General features: G+C 59.8%; 1 protein-coding gene across 1 annotated transcript in view; it reads right to left on the bottom strand.

Moving 5' to 3' along the window:
* Positions 1 to 21,856: 21,856 nt before the first annotated feature.
* The window catches only part of LOC144674813 (glycogen phosphorylase, muscle form-like), a 27,544-nt gene continuing 26,070 nt past the window's right edge, over positions 21,857 to 23,330 (bottom strand). The window contains exons 12-13 of the mRNA XM_078536011.1: positions 23,266 to 23,330; positions 21,857 to 22,024 (exon numbers count right to left, since the gene is read on the bottom strand). The exon at positions 23,266 to 23,330 is cut by the window's right edge and continues 2 nt beyond it. Coding sequence (XP_078392137.1) covers positions 21,872 to 22,024; positions 23,266 to 23,330 — 218 coding nt within the window. The 3' untranslated portion in view covers positions 21,857 to 21,871. The remainder of the gene's footprint in view (positions 22,025 to 23,265) is intronic.

Below are 23,330 nucleotides of genomic sequence, written 5' to 3'. Positions count from 1 at the left end.
CGCGGTGGTCCGAGACGCCCAGAACCCCCTTAGCAACGGCGGTGGTTGGGGGGGGCGGTACAAAATGGCCGACTCTCGTCAGCCCAACTGCGATTCTTCCCTTAAAACCTACAGGGCCTGGTCAGGGTCTGGGTTCCCAATTCTGGCCCCGCCCCCCTCCTCCCCACACCCCCGGAATATTCTGGGCTCGATCCGCCAAAGGAATGAAAAATCTCCCCTTACCTCACTTGCAAACCCCCCTCCATTTCATTTCCTTTACTTCCGCCCGCCGCCCCCCCATTCCCCTCCCCCTCCCCCCCCCACCACCAACCCCGTTCAATTCACGCCTCTTGCCACACAGTTCGCAAGGCCCGGACGTCCAGGACCGCTGTCGCTCCCTTGGCCTTCTCAGGAAACTTCCGCTGGCCTTTCCCGGGCCCACCTTCCCCCACCCAACCACCACCACCACACCCCCCGCTGCCTTTGGTTGCCGTCTGTCGACTTGGACCTCGAAGAGCTAAACCGTCTAGGCCGAGCGCTCCCGCAGGCCTTGGCCTCCCCTTGCCGTCAAGCTTGGCGTCAGCTTTCGGGGGCAGCGCATGGCCCTTGTCTCCTCGAACTCCCGCCTTGGCCGGTCCCTTCACTTTCCCCGTAACGTCCACTGGCTCTCCCCTCTCCCCAGCAATTATTGTGCCCCGGGCTCTCTCTCGGTGATGAGCAGCTTCATTGTGAGATCACCTCCTTTGACTGTGAGCGTGTCGTGTGTGTGTGTGTGTGTGTGTGTATTTTGTTTCTTCCCCCTCAGGCTTCGGTCGAGGCCTACATTGTGATGTCACTGCTACCCACCCCCCCAAAACTGCCCCCACCCCCACCCCCAACCCCAACCCCCACCCAACCAAACACCTCAATCTCTCTCTCTCTGCCCCTCTCGGGCGTCCTGAACCCTTACAAGTTGAGAAGGGGCCCACCTCCCCCATCATCCATTCGGGCATTGCCACATTTGAAGGAATGCTCATCCAACAGAAGAGGCCGAATTGCTCCAGGGTTTAGAACAGTGAGAGGCGACCCCACGTCGGGACAAATAAGGTTTCGAGCTGGGGTTGACAGGGTCGAGACAGCTGGAGAGTGGAGGAAGCGGGAGTCAGGGTTTCGGGATAAGGGGGCAGCCATTTTGATCCGAGGCCAATGGCAGGTCTCTCCGTCCAGGGCCAAGGGGGACAGGTTTTTGGGCTCTTCGGGGGATCCAGAGTCGGGGCGAGTTGAGATTAGCCGCGACCGCAATCCATGGCGAAGCTTATAGAAAAACAGCCTCCACAAAAGCCTGGATCGCACACAGGGTCGGCCGCCATTGGTGACCAGTGCAAGATGACGTAGGCCCGGAGGTGGAACGAGGATTTACGGGTCAGTAGCTCACTGGCTGCTGACCTTCATGTCAGACAGGGTTCAGAGCAGAGTAGCCACTCCCTCAAATGTTAGGAGTCAGAGGGTTGCAGGTTTGAGTCCCCAATTCACAGGCCCGAGCTCCATAATTCAGGCTGACAGCGCAGCCATTGTTGAGCGGGGAGGGTCTGTACGGAGGGAGTGCTGCAGTGTCGGGGGAAGGTCGGTACTGAGGGAGTGCTGCAGTGTCGGGGGGTGGGGGTCTGTACTGAGGGAGTGCTGCAGTGTCGGGGGGAGGGTCTGTACTGAGGGAGTGCATCAGTGTCGGGGGAGGGGGTCTGTACTGAGGGGGTGCTGCAGTGTCGGGGGAGGGGGTCTGTACTGAGGGAGTGCTGCAGTGTCAGAGGGAGGGTCTGTACTGAGGGAGTGCTGCAGTGTCGGGGGGAGGGTCTGTACTGAGGGAGTGCTGCAGTGTCGGGGGGAGGGTCTGTACTGAGGGAGTGCTGCAGTGTCGGGGGGGGAGGGTCTGTACTGAGGGAGTGCTGCAGTGTCGGGGGGAGGGTCTGTACTGAGAGAGTTCTGCAGTGTCGGGGGGAGGGACTGTACTGAGGGAGTGCTGCAGTGTCAGGGGTAGGGTTCGTACTGAGTGAGTGCTGCAGTGTCGGGGGGAGTGTCTGTACTGAGGGAGTGCTGCAGTGTCAGAGGTAGGGTCTGTACTGAGGGAGGGCTGCAGTGTCGGAAGGTGGGGGTCAGTACTGAGGGAGTGCTGCAGTGTCGGGGGGAGGGTCTGTACTGAGGGAGTGCTGCAGTGTCGGGGGGGGAGGGTCTGTACTGAGGGAGTGCTGCAGTGTCGGGGGGAGGGTCTGTACTGAGAGAGTTCTGCAGTGTCGGGGGGAGGGACTGTACTGAGGAAGTGCTGCACTGAGGAAGTGCTGCAGTGTCGGGGGGAGGGTCTGTACTGAGGGAGTGCTGCAGTGTCAGGGGGAGGGTCTGTACTGAGGGAGTGCTGCAGTGTCGGAGGAGGGGGTCTGTACTGAGGGAGAGCTGCAGTGTCGGGGAGACGGTCTGTACTGAGGGAGTGCTGAAGTGTCGGGGGGAGGGTCTGTACTGAGGGAGTGCTGCAGTGTCGGGGGGAGGGTCTGTACTGGGGGAGTGCTGCATTGTCGGGGGGAGGGTCTGTACTGAGGGAGTGCTGCAGTGTCGGGGGGAGGGTCTGTACTGAGGGAGTGATGTAGTGTCGGGGGGAGGGTCTGTACTGAGGGAGTGCTGCAGTGTCGGGGGGAGGGTCTTTACTGAGGGAGTGCTGCAGTGTCGGGGGGAGGGTCTGTACTGAGGGAGTGCTGCAGTCTCGGGGAGAGGGTCTGTACTGAGGGAGGGCTGCAGTGTCGGGGGGAGGGTCTGTACTGAGGGAGGGCTGCAGTGTCGGGGGGAGGGTCTGTACTGAGGGAGTGCAGCAGTGTCGGGGGGTGAGGGTCCGTACTGAGGGAGTGCTGCTGTGTCGGGGGAGGGGGTCTGTACTGAGGGAGTGCTGCAGTGTCGGGAGGTGGGGGTCTCTACTGAGGGAGTGCTGCAGTGTCGGGGGGAGGATCTGTACTGAGGGAGTGCTGCAGTGTCGGGCGGAGGGTCTGTACTGAGGGAGTGCTGCAGTGTCGGGGGGAGGGTCTGTACTGAGGGAGTGCTGCAGTGTCGGGCGGAGGGTCTGTACTGAGGGAGTGCTACAGTGTCGGGAGAAGGGTCTGTACTGAGGGAGTGCTGCAGTGTCGAGGGGAGGGTCTGTACTGAGGGAATGCTGCAGTGTCGGGGGGAGGGTCTGTACTGAGGGACTGCAGCAGTGTTGTGGGGAGGATCTGTACTGAGGGAGTGCTGCAGTGTCGGGCGGAGGGTCTGTACTGAGGGAGTGCTGCAGTGTCGGGCGGAGGGTCTGTACTGAGGGAGTGCTGCAGTGTCGGGCGGAGGGTCTGTACTGAGGGAGTGCTGCAGCGTCGGGGTGAGGGGGTTTGTACTGAGGCAGTGCTGCAGTGTTGGGGGGAGGGTCTGTACTGAGGGAGTGCTGCAGTGTCTGGGGGAGGGTCTGTACTGAGGGAGTGCAGCAGTGTCGGGGGAGGGTCTGTACTGAGGTAGAGCTGCAGTGTCGAGGGGAGGGTCTGTACTGAGGGAGTGCTGCAGTGCCGGGGGGAAGGTCAGTACTGAGGGAGTGCTGCAGTTTCAGAGGAAGGGTCTGTACTGAGGGAGTGCTGCAGTGTCGGGGGCTGGGGGTCTCTACTGAGGGAGTGCTGCAGTGTCGGGGGTGAGGGTCCGTACTGAGGGAGTGCTGCAGTGTCGGGGGTGAGGGTCTGTACTGAGGGAGTGCTGCAGTGTCGGGGGGAGGGTCTGTACTGAGGGAGTGCTGCAGTGTCAGAGGGAGGGTCTGTACTGAGGGAGTGCTGCAGTGTCGGGGGGAGGGTCTGTACTGAGGGAGTGCTGCAGTGTCGGGGGGAGGGTCTGTACTGAGGGAGTGCTGCAGTGTCGGGGGAGGTGGTCTGTACTGAGGGAGAGCTGCAGTGTCGGGGGTGAGGGTTTGTACTGAGGGAGTGCTGCAGTGTCGGGGGTGAGGGTTTGTACTGAGGGAGTGCTGCAGTGTCGGGGGTGAGGGTTTGTACTGAGGGAGTGCTGCAGTGTCGGGGGTGAGGGTCTGTACTGAGGAAGTGCTACAGTGTCGGGTGGAGGGTCTGTACTGAGGGAGTGCTGCAGTGTCGGTGGGAGGGTCTCTACTGGGGGAGTGCTGCAGTGTCGGGGGGATGGTCTGTACTGAGGGAGTGATGTAGTGTCGGGGGGAGGGTCTGTACTGAGGGAGTGCTGCAGTGTCGGGGGGAGGGTCTGTACTGAGGGAGTGCTGCAGTGACGGGGGAGGGGGTCTGTACTGAGGGAGTGCTGCAGTGTCGGGTAGAGGGTCTGTACTGAGGGAGTGCTGCAGTGTCGGGGGGAGGGGCAGTTCTGAGGGAGTGCTGCAGTGTCGGGGGTGAGGGTCCGTACTGAGGGAGTGCTGCAGTGTAAGAGGGAGGGTCTGTACTGAGGGAGTGCTGCAGTGTCGGGGGGAGGGTCTGTACTGAGGGAGTGCAGCAGTGTCGTGGGGAGGATCTGTACTGAGGGAGTGCTGCAGTGTCGGGGGCTGGGGGTCTCTACTGAGGGAGTGCTGCAGTGTCGGGGGGAGGGTCTGTACTGAGGGAGTGCTGCAGTGTCGAGGGGAGTGTCTGTACTGAGGGAGTGCAGCAGTGTCGTGGGGAGGATCTGTACTGAGGGAGTGCTGCAGTGTCGGGGGGAGGGTCTGTACTGAGGGAGCGCTGCAGTGTCGGTGGGAGGGTCTGTACTGAGGGAGTGCTGCAGTGTCGGGGGAGGTCGTTTGAAATGAGGGAGTGCTGCAGTGTCGGGGGGCGGGTCTGCACTGAGGGAGTGCTGCAGTGTCGGGGGAAGGGGGTTTGTACTGAGGGAGTGCGGCAGTGTCGGGGGCTGGGGGTCTGTACTGAGGGAGTGCTGCAGTGTCGGGGGGAGGGTCTGAACTGAGGGAGTGCTGCAGTGTCGGGGGGAGGGTCTGTACTGAGGGAGTGCTGCAGTGTCGGGGGGAGGGTCTGTACTGAGGGAGTGCTGCAGTGTCAGGCAGTGGGGGTCTGTACTAAGGGAGTGCTGCAGTGTCGGGGGGAGGGTCGGTACTGAGGGAGTGCTGCAGTGTCGGGGGGAGGGTCTGTACTGAGGGAGTGCTGCAGTGTCAGGCGGTGGGGGTCTGTACTGAGGGAGTGCTGCATTGTCGGGGGAGAGGGTTTGTACTGAGGGAGTGCTGCAGTGTCGGGGGGAGGGTCTGTACTGAGGGAAAGCTGCAGTGTCGGGGGAGGGTGTCTGAACTGAGGGAGTGCTGCAGTGTCGGGGGGAGGGTCTGTACTGAGGGAGTGCTGCAGCGTCGAAGGGAGGGTCTGTACTGAGGGAGTGCTGCAGTGTCGGGGGGTGGGTCTGTACTGAGGGAGTGCTGCAGTGTCAGAGGGAGGGTCTGTACTGAGGGAGTGCTGCAGTGTCGGGGGGAGGGTCTGTACTGAGGGAGAGCTGCAGTGTCGGGGGGAGGGTCTGTACTGAGGGAGTGCTGCAGTGTCAGGGGTAGGGTTTGTACTGAGGGAGTGCTGCAGTGTCGGGGGCGGGGGTCTGTACTGAGGGAGTGCTGCAGTGTCGGGGGCTGGGGGTCTGTACTGAGGGAGTGCTGCAGTGTCGGGAGTGAGGGTCTGCACTGAGGGAGTCCTGCAGTGTCGGGGGGATGGTCTGTACTGAGGGAGTGCTGCAGTGTCGGTGGTGAGGGTCTGTACTGAGGGAGAGTTGCAGTGTCGGAGGATGGGGTTCTGTACTGAGGGAGTCCTGCAGTGTCGGAGGGAGGGTCTGTACTAAGGGAGTGCTGCATTGTCGGGGGGATGGTCTGTACTGAGGGAGTGCTGCAGTGTCAGGGGAGGGCTGTACTGAGGGAGTGCTGCAGTGTCGGGGGTTGGGTCTGTACTGAGGGAGTGCTGCAGTTTCGGTGGGTGGGGGTCTGTACTGAGGGAGAGCTGCAGTGTCGGGGTAGAGAATTTGAACTGAAGGAGGGCTGTAGTGTCGGTGAGGGGGTCTGTACTGAGGGAGTGCTGCAGTGTCGGGGGGTGGGTCTGTACTGAGGGAGTGCTGCAGTGTCGGGGGGAGGGTCAGTACTGAGGGAGTGCTGCAGTGTCGGGGGGAGGGTCTGTACTGAGGGAGTGCTGCAGTGTCGGGGGGAGGGTCTGTACTGAGGGAGTGCTGCAGTGTCGGGGGGAGGTTCTGTACTGAGGGAGTGCAGCAGTGTCAGAGGGAGGGTCTGTACTGAGGGAGTGATGCAGTGTCGGGGGGAGGGTCTGTACTGAGGGAGTACTGCAGTGTCGGGGGAGGGGGTCTGTACTGAGGGAGTGCTGCAGTGTCGGGGGAAGGGTCTGTACTGAGGGAGTGCTGCAGTGTCGGTGGGAGCGTCTGTAATGAGGGAGTGCTGCAGTGTTGGGGGGAGGGTCTGTACTGAGGGAGTGCTGCAGTGTCGGGGGGAGGGTCTGTACTGAGGGAGTGCTGCAGTGTCGGGGGGAGGGTCTGTACTGAGGGAGTGCTGCAGTGTCGGGGGGATGGTCTGTACTGAGGGAGTGCTGCAGTGTCGGGGGGAGGGTCTGTACTAGGGAGTGCTGCAGTGTCGGGGGAGGGGGTTTGAAATGAGGGAGTGCTGCAGTGTCGAGTGGAGGGTCTGTACTGAGGGAGTGCTGCAGCGTCGGGGGAAGGGGGTTTGTACTGAGGGAGTGCGGCAGTGTCGGGGGGAGGGTCTGTACTGAGGGAGTGCTGCAGTGTCGGGGGGAGGGTCTGTACTGAGGGAGTGCTGCAGTGTCGAGGGGAGGGTCGGTACTGAGGGAGTGCTGAAGTGTCGGGGGGAGGGTCTGTACTGAGGGAGTGCTGCAGTGTCGGGGGAGGGTCTGTACTGAGGGAGTGCTGCAGTGTCAGGGGTAGGGTCTGTACTGAGGGAGTTCTGCAGTGACGGTGGTGGGGATCTGTACTGAGGGAGTGCTGCAGTGTCGGGGCTGGGGGACTGTACTGAGGGAGTGCTGCAGTGTCGGGGCTGGGGGACTGTACTGAGGGAGTGCTGCAGTGTCGGGGGGAGGGTCTGTACTGAGGGAGTGCTGCAGTGTCGGGGGGAGGGTCTGTACTGAGGGAGTGCTGCAGTGTCGGGGCTGGGGGACTGTACTGAGGGAGTGCTGCAGTGTCGGGGCTGGGGGACTGTACTGAGGGAGTGCTGCAGTGTCGGGGGGAGGGTCTGTACTGAGGGAGTGCTGCAGTGTCGGGGGGAGGGTCTGTACTGAGGGAGTGCTGCAGTGTCGGGGGGAGGGTCTGTACTGGGGGAGTGCTGCAGTGTCGGGGGGAGGGTCTGTACTGAGGGTGTGCTGCAGTGTCGGGGGGAGGGTCTGTACTGAGGGAGTGCTGAAGTGTCGGGGGGAGGGTCTGTACCGAGGGACTGCTGCAGTGTCGGGGGGAGGGTCTGTACTGAGGGAGTGCTGAAGTGTCGGGGGGAGGGTCTGTACTGAGGGAGTGCTGCAGTGTCGGGGGGAGGGTCTGTACTGAGGGAGTGCTGCAGTGTCGGGGGGAGGGTCTGTACTGAGGGAGTTCTGCAGTGTCGGGGGGAGGGTCTGTACTGAGGAAATGCTGCAGTGTCAGGGGGTGGGGGTCTGTACTGAGGGAGTGCTGCAGTGTCGGGGGGAAGGTCTGTACTGAGGGAGTGCTGCAGTGTTGGGGGAGGGGGTCTGTACTGAGGGAGTGCTGCAGTGTCGGGGATAGGGTCTGTACTGAGGGAGTGCTGCAGTGTCGGTGGAGGGGGTTGACCTGAGGGAGTGCTGCAGTGTCGGGGGGAGGGTCTGTACTGAGGGAGTGCTGAAGTGTCGGGGGGAGGGTCTGTACTGAGGGAGTGCTGCAGTGTCGGGGAGGGAGTCTGTACTGAGGGAGTGCTGCAGTGTAAGAGGGAGGGTCTGTACTGAGGGAGTGCTGCAGTGTCGGGGGGAGGGTCTGTACTGAGGGAGTGCTGCAGTGTCGGGGGGAGGGTCTGTACTGAGGGAGTGCTGCAGTGTAAGAGGGAGGGTCTGTACTGAGGGTGTGCTGCAGTGTCGGGGGGAGGGTCTGAACTGAGGGAGTGCTGCAGTGTCGGGGGGAGGGTCTGTACTGAGGGAGTGCTGCAGTGTCGGGGGGAGGGTCTGTACTGAGGGAGTGCTGCAGTGTCGGGGGGAGGGTCTGAACTGAGGGAGTGCTGCAGTGTCGGGGGGAGGGTCTGTACTGAGGGAGTGCTGCAGTGTCGGGGGGAGGGTCTGTACTGAGGAAGTGCTGCAGTGTCGGGGGGAGGGTCTGTACTAGGGAGTGCTGCAGTGTCGGGGGAGGGGGTTTGAAATGAGGGAGTGCTGCAGTGTCGAGTGGAGGGTTTGTACTGAGGGAGTGCTGCAGCGTCGGGGGAAGGGGGTTTGTACTGAGGGAGTGCGGCAGTGTCGGGGGGAGGGTCTTTACTGAGGGAGTGCTGCAGTGTCGGGGGGAGGGTTTGTACTGAGGGAGTGCTGCAGTGTCGAGGGGAGGGTCTGTACTGAGGGAGTGCTGCAGTGTCGGGGGGAGGGTCTGTACTGAGGGAGTGCTGCAGTGTCGAGGGGAGGGTCGGTACTGAGGGAGTGCTGAAGTGTCGGGGGGAGGGTCTGTACTGAGGGAGTGCTGCAGTGTCGGGGGGAGGGTCTGTACTGAGGGAGTGCTGCAGTGTCAGGGGTAGGGTCTGTACTGAGGGAGTTCTGCAGTGACGGTGGTGGGGATCTGTACTGAGGGAGTGCTGCAGTGTCGGGGCTGGGGGACTGTACTGAGGGAGTGCTGCAGTGTCGGGGCTGGGGGACTGTACTGAGGGAGTGCTGCAGTGTCGGGGGGAGGGTCTGTACTGGGGGAGTGCTGCAGTGTCGGGGGGAGGGTCTGTACTGAGGGTGTGCTGCAGTGTTGGGGGGAGGGTCTGTACTGAGGGAGTGCTGAAGTGTCGGGGGGAGGGTCTGTACCGAGGGACTGCTGCAGTGTCGGGGGGAGGGTCTGTACTGAGGGAGTGCTGAAGGGTCGGGGGGAGGGTCTGTACTGAGGGGGTGCTGCAGTGTCGGGGGGAGGGTCTGTACTGAGGGAGTGCTGCAGTGTCGGGGGCAGGGTCTGTACTGAGGGAGTGCTGCAGTGTCGAGGGGAGGGTCTGTACTGAGGGAGTGCTGCAGTGTCGGGGGCAGGGTCTGTACTGAGGGAGTGCTGCAGTGTCGAGGGGAGGGTCTGTACAGAGGGAGTGCTGCAGTGTCGGGGGGAGGGTCTGTACTGAGGGAGTGCTGAAGTGTCGGGGGGAGGGTCTGTACTGAGGGAGTGCTGCAGTGTCGGGGGTGAGGGTCTGTACTGAGGGAGTGCTGCAGTGTCGGGGGGAGGGTCTGTACTGAGGGAGTGCTGCAGTGTCGGGGGACGGGGTCTGTACTGAGGGAGTGCTGCAGTGTCGGGGATAGGGTCTGTACTGAGGGAGTGCTGCAGTGTCGGTGGAGGGGGTTGACCTGAGGACTGCTGCAGTGTCGGGGGGAGGGTCTGTACTGAGGGAGTGCTGAAGTGTCGGGGGGAGGGTCTGTACTGAGGGAGTGCTGCAGTGTAGGGGAGGGAGTCTGTACTGAGGGAGTGCTGCAGTGTAAGAGGGAGGGTCTGTACTGAGGGAGTGCTGCAGTGTCGGAGGGAGGGTCTGTACTGAGGGAGTGCTGCAGTGTCGGGGGGAGGGTCTGTACTGAGGGAGTGCTGCAGTGTAAGAGGGAGGGTCTGTACTGAGGGTGTGCTGCAGTGTCGGGGGGAGGGTCTGAACTGAGGGAGTGCTGCAGTGTCGGGGGGAGGGTCTGTACTGAGGGAGTGCTGCAGTGTCGGGGGGAGGGTCTGAACTGAGGGAGTGCTGCAGTGTCGGGGAGAGGGTCTGTACTGAGGGAGTGCTGCAGTGTCGGGGGGAGGGTCTGTACTGAGGGAGTGCTGCAGTGTCGGGGGGAGGGTCTGTACTGAGGGAGTGCTGCAGTGTCGGGGGGAGGGTCTGTACTGAGGGAGTGCTGCAGTGTCGGGAAGAGGGTCTGTACTGAGGGAGTGCTGCAGTGTCGGGGGGTGGGGGTTCGTACAGAGGGAGTGCTGCAGTGTCGGGGGGAGGGTCTGTACTAGGGAGTGCTGCAGTGTCGGGGGAGGGGGTTTGAAATGAGGGAGTGCTGCAGTGTCGGCGGAAGGGTCTGTACTGAGGGAGTGCTGCAGTGTCGGGGGGAGGGTCTGTACTGAGGGAGTGCTGCAGTGTCGGGGGGAGGGTCTGTACTGAGGGAGTGCTGCAGTGTCGGCGGAAGGGTCTGTACTGAGGGAGTGCTGCAGTGTCGGGGGGAGGGTCTGTACTGAGGGAGTGCTGCAGCGTCGGGGGAAGGGGGTTTGTAATGAGGGAGTGCGGCAGTGTCGGGGGGAGGGTCTGTACTGAGGGAGTGCTGCAGTGTCAGGGGTAGGGTCTGTACTTAGGGAGTGCTGCAGTGTCGGTGGTGGGGATCTGTACTGAGGGAGTGCTGCAGTGTCGGGGCTGGGGGACTGTACTGAGGGAGTGCTGCAGTGTCGGGGGTGAGGGTCTGTACTGAGGGAGTGCTGCAGTGTCTGGGGGAGGGTCTTTACTGAGGGAGTGCTGCAGTGTCGGGGGTAGGGTCTGTACTGAGGGAGTGCTGCAGTGTCGGGGGCTGGGGGTCTGTACTGAGGGAGTGCTGCAGTGTAGGGGGGAGGGTCTGTACTGAGGGAGTGCTGCAGTGTCGGGGGTGAGGGTCTGTACTGAGGGAATGCTGCAGTGTCGGGGGGAGAGTCTGTACTGAGAGAGTGCTGCAGTGTCAGGGGAGGGGGTCTGTACTGAGGGAGTGCTGCAGTGTCGGGGGGTGGGGGTCTGTACTAAGCGAGAGCTGCAGTGACGGTGGGTGGGTCTGTATTGGGGGAATGCTGCAGTGTCAGAGGGAGGGTCTGTACTGAGGGAATGCTGCAGTGTCAGAGGGAGGGTCTGTACTGAGGGAGTGCTGCAATGTCGGGGTGAGGGTCTGTATTGAGGGAGTGCTGCAATGTCGGGGGGAGGGTCTGTACTGAGGGAGGGCTGCAGTGTCGGTGGGAGGGTCTGTACTGAGGGAGAGCTGCAGTGACGGGGGGTGGGTCTGTACTGAGGGAATGCTGCAGTGTCAGAGGGAAATTCTGTAGTGAGGGAGTGCTGCAGTGTCGGGGGGAGGGTCTGTACTGAGGGAGTGCTGCAGTGTCGGGGGGAGGGTCTGTACTGAGGGAGTGCTGCAGTGTCGGGGGGATGGTCTGTACTGAGGGAGTGCTGCAGTGTCGGGGGGAGGGTCTGTACTGAGGGAGTGCTGCAGTGTCGGGGGGAGGGTCTGTACTGAGGGAGTGCTGCAGTGTCGGGGGGAGGGTCTGTACTGAGGGAGTGCTGCAGTGTCGGGGTGAGGGTCTGTACTGAGGGAGTGCTGCAGTGTCGGGGGGAGGGTCTGTACTGAGGGAGTGCTGAAGTGTCGGGGGGAGGGTCTGTACTGGGGGAGTGCTGCAGTGTCGGGGGGTGGGTCTGTACTGAGGGAATGCTTCAGTGTCGGGGGCTGGGGGTCTGTACTGAGGTATTGCTGCAGTGTCGGGGTACGGGGTTTGAAATGAGGGAGTGCTGCAGTGTCGGGGGGAGGGTCTGTACTGAGGGAGTGCTGCAGCGTCGGGAGAAGAGGGTTTGTACTGAGGGAGTGCGGCAGTGACGGGGGGTGGGTCTGTACTGAGGGAATGCTGCAGTGTCAGAGGGAAATTCTGTAGTGAGGGAGTGCTGCAGTGTCGGGGGGAGGGTCTGTACTGAGGGAGTGCTGCAGTGTCGGGGGGAGGGTCTGAGGGTCTGTACTGAGGGAGTGCTGCAGTGTCGGGGGGATGGTCTGTACTGAGGGAGTGCTGCAGTTTCAGGGGGAGGGTCTGTACTGAGGGAGTGCTGCAGTGTCGGGGGGAGGGTCTGTACTGAGGGAGTGCTGCAGTGTCGGGGGGAGGGTCTGTACTGAGGGAGTGCTGCAGTGTCGGGGGGAGGGTCTGTACTGAGGGAGTGCTGCAGTGTCGGGGGGAGGGTCTGAACTGAGGGAGTGCTGAAGTGTCGGGGGGAGGGTCTGTACTGGGGGAGTGCTGCAGTGTCGGGGGGAGGGTCTGTACTGAGGGAATGCTTCAGTGTCGGGGGGTGGGGGTCTGTACTGAGGTATTGCTGCAGTGTCGGGGTACGGGGTTTGAAATGAGGGAGTGCTGCAGTGTCGGGGGGAGGGTCTGTACTGAGGGAGTGCTGCAGCATCGGGGGAAGGGGGTTTGTACTGAGGGAGTGCGGCAGTGTCGGAGGGAGGGTCTGTACTGAGGGAGTGCGGCAGTGTCGGGGGGAGGGTCTGTACTGAGGGAGTGCTGCAGTGTCAGGGGTAGGGTCTGTACATAGGGAGTGCTGCAGTGTCGGTGGTGGGGATCTGTACTGAGGGAGTGCTGCAGTGTCGGGGCTGGGGGACTGTACTGAGGGAGTGCTGCAGTGTCGGAGGTGAGGGTCTGTTCTGAGGGAGTGCTGCAGTGTCGGGGGTGAGGGTCTGTACTGAGGGAGTGCTGCAGTGTCGGGGGGAGGGTCTTTACTGAGAGAGTGCTGCAGTGTCGGGGGGAGGGTCTGTACTGAGGGAGTGCTGCAGTGTCGGGGGTGAGGGTCTGTACTGAGGGAGTGCTGCAGTGTCGGGGGGAGAGTCTGTACTGAGAGTGTGCTGCAGTGTCAGGGGAGGGGGTCTGTACTGAGGGAGTGCTGCAGTGTCGGGGGGTGGGGGTCTGTACTGAGGGAGAGCTGCAGTGTCGGGGGGTGGGTCTGTACTGAGGGAGTGCTGCAGTGTCGGGGGGAGGGTCTGTACTGAGGGAGTGCTGCAGTGTCGGGGGAGGGGGTCTGTACTGAGGGAGAGCTGCAGTGTCGGGGAGAGGGTCTGTACTGAGGGAGTGCTGCAGTGTCAGGGGGTGGGTCTGTACTGAGGGAATGCTGCAGTGTCAGAGGGAGGGTCTGTCCTGATGGAGTGCTGCAATGTCGGGGTGAGGGTCTGTACTGAGGGAGTGCTGCAGTGTCGGGGGGAGGGTCTGTACTGAGGGAGTGCTGCAGTGTCGGGGGGAGGGTCTGTACTGAGGGAGTGCTGCAGTGTCGGGGGGAGGGTCTGTACTGAGGGAGTGCTGCAGTGTCGGGGGGAGGGGCTGTACTGTGGGAGTGCTGCAGTGTCGGGGTGAGGGTCTGTACTGAGGGAGTGCTGCCGTGTCGGGCGGTGGGGGTCTGTACTGAGGGAGTGCTGCAGTGTCGGGGGAGGGGGTCTGTACTGAGGGAGTGCTGCAGTGTCGGGGGGAGGGTCTATACTGAGGGAATGCTGCAGTGTCGGGGGTCTGTACTGAGGGAGTGCTGCAGTGTCGGGGGGAGGGTCTGTACTGAGGGAGTGCTGCAGTGTCGGGGTGAGGGTCTGTAGTGAGGGAGTGCTGCAGTGTCGGGGGGAGGGGTCTGTACTGAGGGAGTGCTGCAGTGTCGGGGGGAGGGTCTGTACCGAGGGAGTGCTGCAGTGTCGGGGGGAGGGTCTGTACTGAGGGAGTGCTGCAGTGTCGGGGGGAGGGTCTATACTGAGGGAATGCTGCAGTGTCCGGGGGTGGGGGTCTGTACTGAGGGAGTGCTGCAGTGTCGGGGGGAGGGTCTGTACTGAGGGAGTGCTGCAGTGTCGGGGTGAGGGTCTGTACTGAGGGAGTGCTGCAGTGTCGGGGGGACGGTCTGTACTGAGGGAGTGCTGCAGTGTCGGGGGGAGGGTCTGTACTGAGGGAGTGCTGCAGAGTCGGGGGGAGGGTCTGTACTGAGAGAGTGCTGCAGTGTCGGGGGGAGGGTCTGTACTGAGGGAGTGCTGCAGTGTCGGGGGGAAGGTCTGTACTGAGGGAGTGTTGCAGTGTCGGGGGGAGGGGTCTGTACTGAGGGAGTGCTGCAGTGTCGGCGGGAGGGGTCTGTACCGAGGGAGTGCTGCAGTGTCGGGGGAGGGTCTGTACCGAGGGAGTGCTGCATTGTCGGGGGGAGGGTCTGTACTGAGGGAGTGCTGCAGTGTCGGGGGGAGGGTCTGTACTGAGGGAGTGATGCAGTGTCGGGGGGAGGGTCTATACTGAGGGAGTGTTGCAGTGTCGGGGGGAGGAGTCTATACTGAGGGAGTTCTGCAGTGTCGGAGGGAGTGTCTGTACTGAGGGAGTGATGCAGTGTCGGGGGTAGGGTCTGTACTGTGGGAGTGCTGCAGTGTCGGGGTGAGGGTCTGTACTGAGGGAGTGCTGCCGTGTCGGGCGGTGGGGGTCTGTACTGAGGGAGTGCTGCAGTGTCGGGGGAGGGGGTCTGTACTGAGGGAGTGCTGCAGTGTCGGGGGGAGGGTCTATACTGAGGGAATGCTGCAGTGTCGGGGGTCTGTACTGAGGGAGTGCTGCAGTGTCGGGGGGAGGGTCTGTACTGAGGGAGTGCTGCAGTGTCGGGGTGAGGGTCTGTAGTGAGGGAGTGCTGCAGTGTCGGGGGGAGCGTCTGTACTGAGGGAGTGCTGCAGTGTCGGGGGGAGGGTCTGTACTGAGGGAGTGCTGCAGTGTCGGGGGGTGGGGGTCTGTACTGAGGAAGTGCTGCAGTGTCGGGGGGAGGGGTCTGTACTGAGGGAGTGCTGCAGTGTCGGGGGGAGGGTCTGTACCGAGGGAGTGCTGCAGTGTCGGGGGGAGGGTCTGTACTGAGGGAGTGCTGCAGTGTCGGGGGGAGGGTCTATACTGAGGGAATGCTGCAGTGTCCGGGGGTGGGGGTCTGTACTGAGGGAGTGCTGCAGTGTCGGGGGGAGGGTCTGTACTGAGGGAGTGCTGCAGTGTCGGGGTGAGGGTCTGTACTGAGGGAGTGCTGCAGTGTCGGGGGGACGGTCTGTACTGAGGGAGTGCTGCAGTGTCGGGGGGAGGGTCTGTACTGAGGGAGTGCTGCAGAGTCGGGGGGAGGGTCTGTACTGAGAGAGTGCTGCAGTGTCGGGGGGAGGGTCTGTACTGAGGGCGTGCTGCAGTGTCGGGGGGAAGGTCTGTACTGAGGGAGTGTTGCAGTGTCGGGGGGAGGGGTCTGTACTGAGGGAGTGCTGCAGTGTCGGCGGGAGGGGTCTGTACCGAGGGAGTGCTGCAGTGTCGGGGGAGGGTCTGTACCGAGGGAGTGCTGCATTGTCGGGGGGAGGGTCTGTACTGAGGGAGTGCTGCAGTGTCGGGGGGAGGGTCTGTACTGAGGGAGTGATGCAGTGTCGGGGGGAGGGTCTATACTGAGGGAGTGTTGCAGTGTCGGGGGGAGGAGTCTATACTGAGGGAGTTCTGCAGTGTCGGAGGGAGTGTCTGTACTGAGGGAGTGATGCAGTGTCGGGGGTAGGGTCTGTACTGAGGGAGTGCTGCAGTGTCAGGGGGAGGGTCTGTACTGAGGGAGTGCTGCAGTGTCGGGGGGAGGGTCTGTACTGAGGGAGTGCTGCAGTGTCGGGGGGTGGGTGTCTGTACTGAGTGAGTGCTGCAGTGTCGGGGGGTGGGTGTCTGTACTGAGGGAGTGCTGCAGTGTCGGGGGGAGGGTCCGTACTGAGGGAGTGCTGCAGTGTCGGGGGAGGGTCTGTTCTGAGAGAGTGCTGCAGTGTCGGGGGTAGGGTCTGTACTGAGGGAGTGCTGCAGTGTCGGGGGGACGGTCTGTACTGAGGGAGTGCTGCAGTGTCGGGGAGGGGGTCTGTAATGAGGGAGTGCTGCAGTGTCGGGGGGAAGGTCTGTACTGAGGGAGTGCTGCATTGTCGGGTGGAGGGTCTGTACTGAGGGAGTGCTGCAGTGTCGGGCGGAGGGTCTGTACTGAGGGAGTGCTGCAGTGTCGAGGGATGGTCTGTACTGAGGGAGTGCTGCAGTGTCGGGGGGAGGGTCTGTACTGAGGGAGTGCTGCATTGTCGGGTGGAGGGTCTGTACTGAGGGAGTGCTGCAGTGTCGGGGGGAGGGTCTGTACTGAGGGAGTGCTGCAGTGTCGAGGGGAGGGTCTGTACTGAGGGAGTGCTGCAGTGTCGGGGGGAGGGTCTGTACTGAGGGAGTGCTGCAGTGTCGCGGTGAGTGTCTGTACTGAGGGAGTGCTGCAGTGTCGAGGGAGGGTCTGTACTGAGGGAGTGCTGCAGTGTCGAGGGAGGGTCTGTACTGAGGGAGGGCTGCAGTGTCGGGGGGGAGTGTCTGCACTGAGGGAATGCTGCAGTGTCGGGGGGTGGGGGTCTGTACTGAGGGAGTGCTGCAGTGTCGAGGGAGGGTCTGTACTGAGGGAGTGCTGCAGTGTCGGGGGAGGGTCTGTACTGAGGGAGTGCTGCAGTGTCGGGGGGATGGTCTGTACTGAGGGAGTGCTGCAGTGTCGGGGGGAGGGTCTGTACTGAGGGAGTGCTGCAGTGTCGGGGGGAGGGTCTGTACTGAGGGAGTGCTGCAGTGTCGGGGGGAGGGTCTGTACAGAGGGAGTGCTGCAGTGTCGGGGGGAGGGTCTGTACTGAGGGAGTGCTGCAGTGTCGGGGGGAGGGTCTGTACTGAGGGAGTGCTGCACTGTTAGAGGGTCAGTACTGATTGTTAAAAAATTTTTTGACGGGATGTTGGTGTTTCTGGCTGAGCCAACATTTATTGCCCATCCCTAGTTGCCTTTGAGAAGGTGTGGGTGAGCCGCCTTCTTGAGCCGCTGCAGTCCCTGTGGTGTAGGTACATCCACAGTGCTGTTAGGGAGGGAGTTCCAGGTTTTTGACCCAGCGACAGTGAAGGAACGGCCGATATGTTTCCAAGTAGGATGGTGAGTGCCTTGGAGGGGAACTTGCAGGTGGTGGTGTTCCCATGTGTCTGCTGCCCTTGTCCTTCTAGATGGTAGAGGTCGTGGGTTTGGAAGGTGCTGTTGAAGGAGCCTTGGTGAATTCCTGCAGTGCATCTTGTAGATGGTACACACACTGCTGCTACTGTGCGTCGGTGGTGGAGGGAGTGAATGTTTGTGGTTGGGGTGCCGATTAAGCGGGGCTGCTTTGTCCTGGACGGTGTAGAGGTTCTTGAGTGTTGTTGGAGCTGCACTCATCCAGGCAAGTGGGGAGTATTCCATCACACTCCTGACTTGTGTCTTGTAGATGGTGGACAAGCTTTGGGGAGTCAGGAGGTGAGTTACATGCTGCAGGATTCCTAGCCTCTTTCCTGCTCTCGTAGCCACAGTGTTTATATGGCAGGACCAGTTTAGCTTTTGGTCAATGATAATCCCCCACTATCAACATCCAGGGGGTTTAGCGATGGTAATGCCATTGAATGTCAATGGGCAATGGTTAGATTCGCTCTTCTTGGAGATGGTCATTGCCTGGCACTTGTGTGGCACGAATGTTACTTGCCACTTGTCAGCCCAAGCCTGGATTTTTTCCAGGTCTTGCTGCATTTGGACATGGACTGCTTCAGTATCTGAGGAGTTGTGAATGGTGCTGAACATTGTGCAATCATCAGTGAACATCCCCACTTCTGACCTTATGATGGAAGGTCATTGATGAAGCAGCTGAAGATGGTTGGGCCGAGGACACTACCCTGAGGAACTCCTGCAGTGATGTGCTGGAGCTGAGATGATGGACCTCCCACAACCATCTTCCTTTGTGCTAGTTATGACTCCAACCAGTGGAGAGTTTTCCCCTTGATTCCAGTTTTGCTAGATACTTCACTCTGTCAAATGCTGCCTTTATGTCAAGGACAGTCGCTCTTACACATCACTTCTGGAGTTCAGCTCTCAAGGCTATAATGAGGTCAGGAGCTGAGGGGCTCTGGCAGAACCCAAACTGAGCATCAGTGAACAGGTCATTACTGAATAAGTGCCGCTCGATAGCACTGTTGATGACTCCTTCCATTGCTTTGCTGATGATCGAGAGTAGACTGACGGTAATTGGCCGGGTTGGATTCCTCCTGCTTTTTGTGTGCAGGACATACCTGGGCAATTTTCCACATAGCCGGGGAGATGCCAGTGTTGTAGCTGTACTGGAACAGCTTGACTAGGGGGTGAGGTGAGCTCTGGAGCATGAGTCTTCAGTACTATTGCTGGAATATATTGTAAGGGCCTTTGCAGTGCTGTTTAAAAATGCTTGAAGAGGTCGGTTTTGAGGACCGTCTTCAAGGAGGAGAGAGAGAGAGAGAGGCGGAGAGGTTTTGGGAGGGAATCCCAGAGCTAAGGCCCCCCCCCAGGCAGCTGAAGGCGCGACCTCCAGTGGTGGAGCAATTAAAACCAAGAATGTGCAAGATGCCAGAATTGGAGGAACGCAGAGGTCTCGATGGGCCATGGAGCTGGGGTCAATCGAGGGATTCTTAGCCAGGAACCAATGTGAGCCCAGGAGTGAAGGGAGAATAGGGCTTGGTGCAGGTTAGGACCTGAGCACTCAGAACTTGGTTAAGCTCATCTTTCCAGAGGGCATTGGAATGGTCAAACCTGGAAGTAACAAAGGCATGGATGAGGGTTCCTGTGGCAGAAGAGCCGAGGCCAGGGCAGAGCCAGGCGACATTAGGGAGCTGCAAGTAAGGCAGTCTTGGCGTTGGGAGCAGATTGTGGAGTCAAAAGCAAGTTTGGGGTCAAGTAAAATGCACAGGTTTTTAAGATATAATTGTATGTTATTTAAAGTTAAGAAGCAAAGCCCAATGCTAATTTGGGAAGTAGGATAATTGATAGACGCCGGTGGGGTGGGGTGGGGGGAGAGAAGCATTGGCATTTCTCTGCGGTACAGGCCAAGGAGACACCAAACCGAATGCGTCACAGCACTACCACAGGTGGGAGGGTGCAACTGCAGCATGACGTGTTTACATACGGGAACACCACCACCTGGAAGTTCCCCTCCGAGTCACTCCCCATCCTGACTTGGAAACATATCGGCCATTCCTCCACTGTTGCTGGGTCAAACTCCTGGAACTCCCTCCCTAACAGCGCTGCGGGTGTACCTACACCACAGGGACTGCAGCGGCTCAAGAAGGCGGCTCACCCCCACCTTCTCAGGGGGCAATTAGGGATGGGCAATAAATGCTGGCCTAGCCAGCGAATCTCATATCCCATGAATGAATGAGAAAAAGAGGTTATGAACCTATAAAGGGCGGAGTGCAGATGCAAGAGTTTCGATAGATAATGGAAGTCTCCAATGGCCCTCGGGCTGCCTGTTTCTGTGAGAGCTCGCGACATGAGGGAAGGGTTCACCGCGACTCTCTCCCCCCCCCCCCCACCCTCCCTCCTTCCCTCCGAGCATGCAGCCCCGTGAAATAAGAGATCCAGGAAGGGTTAAGATTGTCACTTTTATTCTGGGTTTAGCCGAATGTCGAGATAGCTGCACACAACACAATATTGCACGAGGGGGTAAAACATGCAGCTCACAAAGAGCGACGGGGACAATGGTAAGAAACGGGACGCCACTCGGAGGGGAGGGTGGGGAAATCTCCAGCGGACTTCTGAAGAGGTTGGAGGCGACAGGGGGTAGGGGGGTGGGGGAGGACAAAGAACAGGAGGCTGGAAATGAAGCGCTTAGGATCGCTTAAATACTTCCCAGCCTGTCTGGTTACCCAGGTGCAGCCGTCTCAAACGGTGACCCTTGACCATAAAGGGCCAGTGCGGACGACACTCAGCACCGTACCTCTCAGGAACCGAGGGAGGAGGCTGCCGTTGGCACCCCCCGTTTCAGCAGGATGGAGTCAGCATCCCTCAGTCACCTTCTTTCCCCTCCGGCATTTTGGGGGAGCAGGCAGTCGAACAAAAATTGGTTCCAAAGCGTCATCGCTTGTGGTGGTGGAGCTAGCCCAGTATTCGCAGAGGGGCCAAAAGGCCTCTACTGAAGCCACAGGCACTGTAGTTTGAATAGAGGCCACTGAATGATGGGCTAGCTGTGCATCTTACCACCGGCTCTTGAACTCTAATGAAGCAACAGACTGTGCTGGCCAATCCCAAAGCTAGATGGCTGTGGACAGAGGGGGGGTGAATGATGAAGGGAAGTGGGGTGGGGAAATGATGAAGGGAAGTAAGGGAAGTGGAGAAGAAATATGATGAAGGGAAGCGGGGTGGAATATGAAGGGAGAGGAGAATGATGAAACAGACAGAGAAAAGATGGGTGAGAAAGAGAGGGGGGGGTGTGAAAGGCAGACACAGAAAAGGTGAGGAAGGGGAAAGAAAGAGAGACACAAAAGAAAGGAAAGGTTCATGGACGAGGAGGCTACAATAATGCTAATGACTGCCCCTCTCAGGCTTACAGGACAAGGTATAGCACCTAACCTTAACTTTAATGCACCTCTGTGCTGTACGCCAAGGACCTGGGCAGGGGGTGTGGTGGGGTCCGCTAAGTGTTAGAGGTGGTGTAGGATGGGAGGGACACAGTGTTGAGTGGAAATAAAAACCTTTGCCGATATGACCTGGTGTGCAAGTGGACCTGATAGCTGGGCGGAGGCAGGGAAAGGATCAAGAGTCTTCAGAAATTGAGGGCAGATTCCTCAAAGTGCGAGGGCTTGGAAAGGTCTGGGGGTGAGGGCAGGGGAGGGGTCACGGTAGGGAAGGAGTGGCACAGTTCACATCTAGGAGATTTGCCAATTTGGACGATTCTGCCCATCTTCCACTGAAGGGGATTTTCTCCCCACGTTCAAGGTTTGCTGGCACGGGGTGTAGGGGTGGGGGCATGGATAAAAAAGGCCTTGGGCAAATTCAGAACAAATTTCAACCCCATCCCCCTCCCCCCGCCCCCCCACCACCCTTTCAAAACAGGTGACCGGAGCTTGTATCAAGCCAAGTAGTTTTGCACTGACATTCAGCGGCTAAATTCAATACTGTTTTTCTTTTCAGGTGTCGCTTCCTTTAAATATTTACACTTAAAAATAAGTTATTCACACATTAAATACACGCGAGGGAAGACAACTTGCTGGTCCTACGCCATGACCAAGGTCAAAGGTTAGGGAGAGCATGGCAGCCATTTTGTTTTTGCCACGGGTCAGCATAGCATTCGGCGAGCGAGTAGTCTCGATCCCATAACATACTGCATTGTGGGGCATCTTAAAATACTTTTGTTCTTTAAAAAGGTGTTTAGCGCTTTGAAAACACCCCGACCCAAATATTCGGGAGAACGTTCGAGAAACAAGATGGCTCAACCGTGAAGCACGTTGTGCCCACCTTTGCTTGGAGGTTACCTTCCTCGAGGGTCAAAGGCCAAAGTTGGCTTCTTGAATTGAGTATTGTTGGGAGTTCGGGGAGGGGCGGGGGGGGGGAAGAAAAGGAACACCAAGAGGACCATTGCTCAGGTGAGCTCAAATCAGGCCGTTACCCGTTCTGATGATAGCCTGGGAATTAAGTGCTTGTGGCCTATTGTCCAAATTGGTGTTGGGAGGTCAGGCAGAGAGAGTGTGCGGGAAGGGGAAATAAATTGAAGGCAATTTTCAACTCAGAATGATAATTAGCCGAGCTCTGTAAAAGGGCAGGCGATTTACGTACCTTACTTCCCCCCACCCCCGCCAACCACCCAGGACCAGACTAGCACCTAGGCGGCCATGTTGAAAATGATCTCCGACTTTCTCTTCAGCATCAACAAAGCATGCAACGTGCCAAAACAAATCTCGGGTGATATAGTGAGGAGCAGCCGTGGGGGCAGTGGGGCAAAGATTGCCTTTGCCTCCCCCGCTTCCGCCGAGTCCCACGGGTCTGGGCCACCTGCCGCTCGGGGGTGGGGGGCTCCGAGCATATCTCACCCCGCTTGACTCGGAGAACCAGCAGGTTTGCCTTCCAGAGTCGGGGGGGGGGGAGGGGGCCAAGCTCGCAGGCAGCAGCACCACCGAGATGGGTGCCTTAGGCGCAGAGAACACGAGGGAGGGCATGAGGAAGGAAGCCAGGGTGCGAAGTGGGGAGGGGGGGAAAAGAGAGGGACGCCCGGGGTGTGGGGGGGGGGGTGGGGCGGGGAGAGGAACATTAGATCCGGGGCTCGTTGGGGGGTGGGATCTTGTGTTTGCTGGGCTCCACGCCCCAAATCTGCCGGGCATACTCGGCAATCGTCCTGTCGCTGGAGAACTTTCCGGAGGTGGCGATATTCTTGATGACCGTCTTGGTCCACTCCCTGGGATTCTGCAAGTGAAGAGACATTGGAGTGGGGGGGGGAAAAAAACACAGATTAATGGCCTCGGAGAGGGTGTGGTGCAGATTTACCCGAATGGGACCAGGGCTGAGGGACTTGAGTTAATCCGGAGAGACTGGAGAAGCCGGGATTGTTCTCCTTAGAGCGGAGAAGGTTAAGGGGGAGATTTAATCGAGGCGTTCGACACCATGAGGGGGTTTGGACAGAGTAAATAAGGAGAGACTGTTCCCAGTGGCAGGAGGGTCGGTAACCAGAGGGGACACAGATGGAAGAGAATCGGTTAAAGAACCAGAGGTGGGGGAGATGAGGAGAATTATTATTTTACACAGCGAGTTGTTGTGATCTGGAAGGCGCTGCCTGAAAGGGCGGCGGAAGCAGATTCAATAGGAACTTTCCAGAAGGAGAATTGGATAAATACCTGAAGGGGAAAAGTTTGCAAGGCTATGGGGGAAAGAGCGGGGGAGAGTGGGACTAACTGGGTCGCTCTTTCAAAGAGCCAGCACAGACACGATGGAACGAATGGCCTCCTCCTGTGCTGTGAGGTTCTCAGAAAGATCCCACCTTTTTAAATGGAGGAGGGGATGGCAGATCGTGGTGGGGTTTGGGCCTGTAGGTTGATTATGACCAATTTGCCACCCTCCTACCGGAGCTATTCCATCATGAAAGGAATCACCCACAGGAGGTGCCCACTTGCTCCGTTCACCTGAACATCTTCCCCCCCCAACCTCAGGGCGATTAAATCAGACGCCAGCAACGAACGGTGATCCTGAGCAGCTCCCCAGCTCCAAACACCCCTCCACATTACTAGCCCCCCACCCCCCAACCAATCCCCCATGAGTAAATAAAGCAGGCACTGAGTCAGTAACAAGTGAGGGGTGCGATCATGGATGCCCCACCTCCCCTGCCACCCAGGGGCAATTTCACCAAACCACCCCCCTCGATCCAAGAGGTCAGATGAAGGAGTTTAACTGCCCAGTGGAGACCACTGAGACCAGAGTTGGGTCCTTATGCCCTCGTGCAACTGAGAGGGAGATGCCCCGAACTCTGGGGTGGGGAGGGGAGGGGAGCGGAGGGGGGGAGGTAATGGTTGGAGCTGGGGAGCAGCCACCAATAGGATGAAATGAGCAGAGTGTCAGACACACGAGAGGGCAGTGGCAACGGGCAGTACAAGGAGGCTACCCCTCTGACCCCTATTCCCCCACCCCCCCTGCACGATGTCAAGCACACTAACCTTGTAGAGGGCGCTGACTCGCTCCTGGCATTTGATGTAATCTTCGTAGTCAGCAAACACTTTAA

Source organism: Cetorhinus maximus, unplaced genomic scaffold (genome assembly GCF_964194155.1).
Source record: "Cetorhinus maximus unplaced genomic scaffold, sCetMax3.hap1.1 HAP1_SCAFFOLD_822, whole genome shotgun sequence".
Classification (NCBI taxonomy): Eukaryota; Metazoa; Chordata; class Chondrichthyes; order Lamniformes; family Cetorhinidae; genus Cetorhinus; species Cetorhinus maximus.
This window is presented reverse-complemented; position numbering and strand designations above follow the sequence as displayed.